The 7,811-nt window shown below is 40.0% G+C and overlaps 1 protein-coding gene across 1 annotated transcript in view; it reads left to right on the forward strand.

Annotated features, from left to right (window-relative positions):
* LOC103601551 (dynamin-3-like) overlaps positions 1-7,596 on the forward strand; it is a gene marked incomplete at its 3' end in the record, with an annotated part of 85,779 nt that extends 78,183 nt beyond the window's left edge. Inside the window, exon 2 of the mRNA XM_008585983.1 lies at positions 7,523-7,596. Coding sequence (XP_008584205.1) covers positions 7,523-7,596 — 74 coding nt within the window. The remainder of the gene's footprint in view (positions 1-7,522) is intronic.
* Positions 7,597-7,811: the final 215 nt, after the last annotated feature.

The raw sequence follows: 7,811 nt of genomic DNA on the forward strand, positions 1-7,811 counted from the left end.
ATCCACCCCCATGACTCAATCAGCTTCCAACACTGCCACATTGGAGATCAAATTTCCATATGAGTTTCAGAGGGGACAACACATCCAAACTCCATCAGAGGGTGCTCAAGTTGGATGCAGGAAAATAATTGTGAGATTATTGTAGCAGTCTATATGAGAGTTGGTGGCACCTGGAGTGGGAATTTAAATAGAGAAGAAAGGATGGATTTAAGATATATCAAGAAGGCAGAGTCAGCAGGACTTGGTGACCAATTTGCAGTGTGAAGATGGAGGAAGAGTGAGGAACAAGGATTCCCAGGTGCCTGTCCTGACTGACATATGGATGCTGATGATGTGGGTTTATGGTTGGGAATGAAGGAGGAGCAACATGTTGGATAGATAATAATGAATTGAGTTGTAGAGATGGGTTCAAGATATCTAAGCAGAGATGTTTGAGTTAGAGTGACTTTTGAGTTTTTTTTTTTTTTTTAAAGATGACCGGTAAGGGGATCTTAACCCTTGACTTGGTGTTGTCAGCACCACGCTCACCCAGTGAGCCAACCAGCCATCCCTATATGGGATCCGAACCCATGGCCTTGGTGTTATCAGCACCACATTCTCCTGAGTGAGCCACGGGACGGCCCGACTTTTGAGTTTTTGTATTTGGCTTACCTCTCTGGGGGCCCTTTCCCTATCTCTCAGTTAGTTCCACTTCTTTCAGGTGCCGTTAACACTTAAGTTGGTGTTTTTTTGGAGTCCATATTCATTACTCTTTTCCACTTCTTTCCTACTCATCTATATATTTTTTGGCTTCAACTACCTGCTCTGTTGAAAGTTGTCAAATTGTTATCTCCAGACAGGACTTTATCCTGAGTTCATGCTGTCCAGTCTGTGTACTGTGTACTGTTGTTTCTGTCTGGATATTCCCCAGGCAACTAAAGATCAGTGAGTCCAAATATGGACCCTTCAGCCTCCTCCTCCATTTTGTTTATAATGTGGCACAGACTAATTGTCAAGAACATAGATGCTAGAGTTAGACTCTCTAGGTTTGAGTTCAAGATGTCACTTACTAGCTTTGTGACCCCCTATGTGTAAAGCACTTAGATTGGTGCTGGCACATGGTAAGCTCTATATAAACATCAGCTATAACCAGATCTTCCTGTATTTCCTGTCCTGGGTAGTGGTACCACACCAGTGTTCAACCAGCTACCCAAACCAGAGATGTGAGATTTATCCTAACACTTCCTTATCACTGCATTCCACGTTGAAGCAATCATTAAATACTCATTTGTCTTATCTCCAACTCCACTATTACTTCCTTGGATTTAACTTTTATTGTCTTCTCCCTGAATGACCTAGACTGGCTAATGGCTAATCTCCCTGTCTTTAATCTTTCTCTTTTTCAGCATTCTCTGTATAGTCTCCAATGATTTTTTTCTGAAATGTAAATCTCACTTAAAACTCTTCAGTGTCTTCTTGTTCTCACAGAAAACAAACAAACACAAACTACAAGTGAAGGCCTCTATGGTCTGCTCCTGCTTCCTCTTCTAGACTCTTCTCTGTCTCATTCTGACCTTTCTTTGATATTTACAGTTCTTTAATGTTCTGTGCCACTTTGGTCTTCCATGTTTTTGCACACGGTGATTCTCTGTGGAATGCCTCCTACCTCATGTTTCTTCTCTGAAAATGTTTCTGACAGGTCCTCTTAGCAGAATAGATATTCCTTGCTCTGTGTCAATACTGCACCTTGTGAGGAACCTAATCATAGTACCCATCATGCTTATTGTAGTCATTTGCATGTTGTTCTCCAAGACTGAGCTTATTTATCTTTGAATGAATCAGCTACATGAATTAACTTCCAAGAGAGTATGAGTTATACCTCCCATCTTCAGTCAAGGGCAGTTGTTAAACATCTATTTATTGAACAGATCATCTGGTTAATGATCATTTATGTCATATTGAAGAAAGCCACTGGCTGAGCTTCCAGTCAAGATGGCAGAATAGATGGTCCCCAGTGTCACTCTCTCACTCAAATCAAGCAATTTACAACTGTTAAAAAGCAATGACAGCCAAGCTGGGGCTGCTAGAGCTCAGGGGAAGAGGAACAGTGATGTATAGAGTTCATGAAGGCAGGAAAAACCATGATGAGAGAAAGAAAGGATCATTCCCACTATTTCGAGCCCTGGCCACTTCAAGGCTGGCCCTGGTGAGCACATGGAGTGAGAGCTGGCAAAAGCCACAGCTGTGCCCTTCATGTGAAGTTGCTTGGAGGTGGCAGGGGAGAAGAGGGCCTTGGTGACCCCCAGGCCAGCAAGACCACTAACAGGGTTCCCGTGGACCCACATAGGAGTGAGGCACCACAGACAACTGAAAAAAGGAATCACTCAGAGCCTGGTGAGTCATTGCAAGGGACCAGCACATGACCCATTCCATGAGAAGTGTTTGGAGTGTGGAGGGTAGGGGAGGTGGGCCACCAGGGGAACAGTGGGGCACAGTAAGGACAGCTGATCTGCCGCCCAATCAGTACAGGCCCACTCAGTGGAGACTGGTCAGGAGAATAGAACAGCAGGGGGTGCAGTTTGCTGAAAAGACTCAGGCCCAGACCAGAATTTCCACACAAACCAGCTGTAACAGACCTCGCAAGACCCAGAAGTGCTTACAAGGTCATCAGTTAAAACCTGAGCTGCACAAAAATCCTTCCCCAGATTTTCAGCAGCAAAGCAGCAATTTAGCTCAACCACAGGGCTCTAGTACTGGTTCCCACAGGAAGTCCCCCATTTTAGAAATAACCAAAGTACAACAAATAGTTCCAGTGCAGAGTTTAAGTGGTGGGAACAGCAAATAATCCGACATAGAACTGAAGGAAAAAATAAAATACCCACAGATCAGAGACAAACCAGTAAAGGTCTAATACCACCAAAGAACACCTATAAAACCTAGAAGGACTGGAAGCCCCCTAGAAGGACATGGCTCCCAAGCTGGGGTGGTTGGAGGCTGAGGGCGTTAGCCAAGCCCCCCCCAACCCCGACATCTGCAACCAGCCCAGTGACAACCACTGAGCCACCACTGGAAGTGCCCTGGTCTCTTGAGCTGGGGCAGTGGGGGGGGCTGAGGGCTTCAGTCATACCCCACTGACATCTGCATCCAGCTCAGCAAAAACCAAGCCACTGCTTGAAGCCTCCTGGTCTCCTCTGTCAGAATGAAGGGGGTGCCTCAACCATGCCTTTCCTCCTTCCTCCTCCTCCCACCCTGTTTCCCTCTCTTTTTCCCTTTCTCCCTCCCCCTCAACTGCTCTGCAACAACATCTTAGAATGTAAAAAAATAATAATATAAATAAATAAATAATAATAAAAAAGAAAGCCATCTCCATTTCTCCCTTGCTGCCAAGGGCAAAATTCCTTTTAGCTTTGTTGATATGGCAAGTGTGCTCTCCTTTTTTCAGTTTTCCAAAGATCAGTCATTTCCTAGTGGAGCAATGATCATGTTTTTGGTAACTAAATCTCTGGAAGAGCCAATAAGAAATGTTATCAAGATGGTTCTCAGACCATAGCATGACCTTCATTTTATTTTTGTCCATAAGTCAGGAAATCATGAAAGAGCATTGATTTATTGCCTGCAGACCAGCTAAGACTGTGCAGATTAATGCTTTATTAAGCTGGGTTGAGAGAGAAGAAAGGCTTTTGAGTTGTAGCTGCTCTGTGGCATTGAGAGGGAAGCACTCTCCCTGCCTAAAAATATTGCACAGTCCAATCATAAATAAGGAATTCAGGAAATAGAATGAAGTCAATGTAATAATGCTTAGTTTTCAGATTACACTTCTCACTCTTTATCTTGAAGGTCCATTCTGAAGGAAAATGGTATGCGTATTATCTTTTTATGTATATGCATTAGACAATAAATCTTAAAAATGTATAATCTAAATCCAAATTAATACTAAAGTCATTATTTTCCCTGCATTAATTTAGTAATTTTTTCCCTAAGATATTCTGATGGGAGAAATCCAACTACCTATTGTGCAGAAAATAATAAAATTCAAGTGGATGATTGCTCTCAATGGCTAATGGATTACTCAAGTCTGTTTGTGTCAGTGTCTTGTTTGGCTCCCTGTCAATGGAGGTAAGGATAAAGAGCCGAGCTTTCCAAACCATTGCAGCTGGTCAACACCAAGAGGACAGTTAAGTGAGGTCTGTGGCTCCTCATCTCCAAATTCCATTCATGAAATGTTAAAATATTGTAGGTAGGGACTTAGTTTTTTTTAAGTAGGAGAATGCAGTAATGCAATATGTGGGAAAGCACGCTGTGGCTATATGGTAATAGTAATAAAACAGGAACACATTTTTCTAGTGTGTTTGGGTTTTAAAAGTGTTGCCATATCTTGCATTTCATTTGATCAATACAACTTGGGCCATAGGAATATATCAGTTTAGTAGGACAGTACAAGAAACTGAGATTCAGACAGAATTTTGCCCATTCAGTGGTAGGCTGGTATTCAAAGCAAGCTTCTCTGTCTGTCATTCAAGGGCTTCTTTCCCTTAGCTCCCATAGCAGAAGTGTGCTGGGCATATGGTGTCTGTTTTGCTGGATCATCAGAAAGAGATGTCCCCTCAGGATGCCAGATTAGCCACTCTTCAGAAAAGAGAAATTTCTCTGTAGTGCTTTGTCACACTTTAGAGATTCCTTTGAAGCAGGAGAGACTTCCAAATGGCAAGCTTTGGTTACCAAGCCTTTTGACTTTTGGTGAGAATAAATGTGTTGGAGGCTGTAGTGGTGAGAGCCAAGAAGGGAGTGAGTAAGTATGACTTAATAAGAAGGGGCTTGGATACTCAAATCTATTTATTACTCTTAATGCAAATGCTTAATTAAAAAAGTAGAGAAAATTGTTCCATGTGTCTGTGGCTTTACTTTTTAGCTAAACACATGATAGCTATTTGCTATTTAAAATGTTTGATATATTCTGTTTTGCTTTAATAATGTTCAAAGGAATTGTTACTAAGTCTATATTATAAATATATGGTCACAAGCATGAATTGAAACAGGTCCCAACATGAAGGTATTAAATGACTTAACATCCTTTCTTCCTTCTTTCTTTCCTCTGTCCTTCTTTCTTCTTCACCTCTTTTTTTGCCCCAAGAAAATATTTTATTGATATGTTCAGTGATATTATTCAGGCATTTAAGACCTGTATATTTCTCTTTGGCTTCTAAACATACTAAAACCTCATTCATGTTCCTCACAGCTCAGTTTCTCCCCAGCTCTTTACTCTGGAGTTTTGTTTTGTTTTCCATTCATTCATTTTGATTCTCAAATTAACCTCTTCATTTTCGTTATAGGCACAGAGTAGATGCTCTGCTCATTTTGATTAAGTTGTAAATGATTATTAAAATCATCCCAACTAAAAAATATTCTATTACAGTTCCTGAAGAATATTAAAAGGTATTTTGTTATATATATTTAGATATATTCAAAACATCATCATAAGGAGAATATTGGTCTCTCTTTTTTCTGAACTCCAATGCAGTTTATCTTTTCCCTTCTTTAATGGTTTTCTGTGTTCCCATTAGATTCCAAACTCTGGTGCACACAGTGTCTACCCAGCATGAGGCCATGCCTACAGCATCTCCCTAGTACTTTTTAATTTCTCAGTGAATTCTTTTTTCCAGCATGAGGCCATGCCTACAGCATCTCCCTAGTACTTTTTAATTTCTCAGTGAATTCTTTTTCCCCCTTTTTTTTTTTTCGTGTCCGGCAACGGACCGCAACCCTCAGTGTCGCGCCCGTACCGGACCGGGACCGGCAACGGGATCGCAACCCTCGGTGCTGTGCCCGCCCCTCGCTCAGCCAGTGAGCGGGAACCGGTCTGTATGTGGGATCCGAACCCTCGGCGGGAGCGCCACCGTGCTCCCAAGCGGCGCACTGTAGCAGTGCGCCACTGGGCCGGCCCAGTGAATTTTTTTTGATGAATAAATACTATTATTTATTTCAGGTGGCATTTTTTAGAGCAAATACAAATCCGTAGTTTCACTGTTCTATATTTTAGTCACATACAGAGACATTCTAAATGGACATTAACCCTAGTATTTTTTTATTTTATTTATTTATTTATCTATCTATTTATTTATTTTTCTAATTTTATTTTATTTTGTCAATATACAATGTGGTTGATTATTGTGGCCAATTACCAAAACCTCCCTAGTATTTAAGGAAAAAAGTCTTTAACTTAGTGTAGAGGCTGTTCAGTATTATTTTTTTCCATCAGAATATGTACTAGCACTTGCAAAATAAATTAGTCATAGTAGGGGAAATTTTGCTTAATTCTTTTTCTGTAACTCTTCATTACAAAGTGCCAGTGCAACAAAAAAAAAAAAAAAAAAAAAAAAAAGGCTTGGGTTTTGGAGCATTCTCAGCGGCCTTTTTCTATTTCATAAGCTTCTGTTCATTGAAATCCCATCCGTGTTGAAGCCCTGTTCTGCCAAATTTCCTACAAAACTCATAGTGTGCTGTTATCACCCACTGAATTGTCATGTACCTTATCCTTACTTGAGGCCAGTGGTTTCAGACTTTGTTGAGCATCAGACTCCCCTGGGAGCTCGTTAAGAGTACAGGTGCTGCATATCTTCCCTTGAATATTTATGAATCTGTAGGTTTAGGATGAGTCCTGATCACTGAAGTTATGATAATTTCTGCTAGTCCTGGAACCACTTTTTGAGAAGCACTGCCATTGAATCAAAAGTCTATTTTTGAGTGGAATTCTGTGATTATTCTTTTAAAACTTGTGAGGCATTCTAAATGTTCAAAAACTATTGTAGGTATGTTTATGAATTCTTTGATGTTATAGAATTAGTAATGATTTTTGAGGCATTGAAAATATAATTTTATATAGTACTTTCTTCACTGCAGTTTTATTTGCCTAGTGTATCTCAACATGCCATTTAAAATATGATCTTCATTTATTTAACCCCCCGTTTGTTGGGAATAAGAACAAACAAAATTCAAGTTGCAATTTTTTTGGCTGTTAATTTCTACAGACATATTATTTACTTCTAGTTGATCTCACATTTTACACATCCTTTCGTTGAAGAAAATGTCAAGATATTTAGAAGGTACAATCTAATATGCCTTTAGTAATGATCAGTATTTGATAGTGCTAATATTGATCTGGAAGCCAGAGAGAGTACTATATTTTTTAATCATCAAAAAGAGTTTAAGGACTAATTTCAGCACCAAATGTTTTTATTAATGCTGATTCTCTGAAAATCAAAATGAATTGATTATACGCAGAAGCTTAGTGCAAGCTTTTATTAATTCCAGCTAGATGAATGAAGGACTATTTCAGTGAGGTCATTATGAATTAATATTCAGTATGAGTCCCCCCCCCCACCTTTTTTTAACTTTGCAAATGCTTCTTTTATAAGCTGGGTCTAGCATTCTTTCAATAGGTGATGCATTGAAAGGTTGGGAATTGGGAGAATTACTGTGGGACTTATAAATTTATAGGTGATCAGAATTTCTTAATGCCTTAATCTATTATTTTTTATTTTTTTAGGGACTTTCTCCCTCGAGGGTCGGGTATCGTAACAAGACGACCTCTTGTGCTACAGCTTGTTACTTCTAAAGCAGGTAATGTTTGAGAATGTTTACTGCATGGGTGAGCACATCCTGTGGCACCTGTCGCCTCCATTCCTGAGTGTTGGATTGTGCCAACAGAAACGTTTTTGTGATCACTCTGCTATGGGCAGCTGCTACATTTCTCTCCAGAATGCTCCTTTCTTCATTGCTCTTTTAATTTCTTTGATTACATTAAAGGGAATGTCTCATTTACATATAGATTTTTT

The sequence above is a fragment of the Galeopterus variegatus genome, unplaced genomic scaffold (assembly GCF_000696425.1).
Source record: "Galeopterus variegatus unplaced genomic scaffold, G_variegatus-3.0.2 Scaffold3786, whole genome shotgun sequence".
Lineage (NCBI taxonomy): Eukaryota > Metazoa > Chordata > Mammalia > Dermoptera > Cynocephalidae > Galeopterus > Galeopterus variegatus.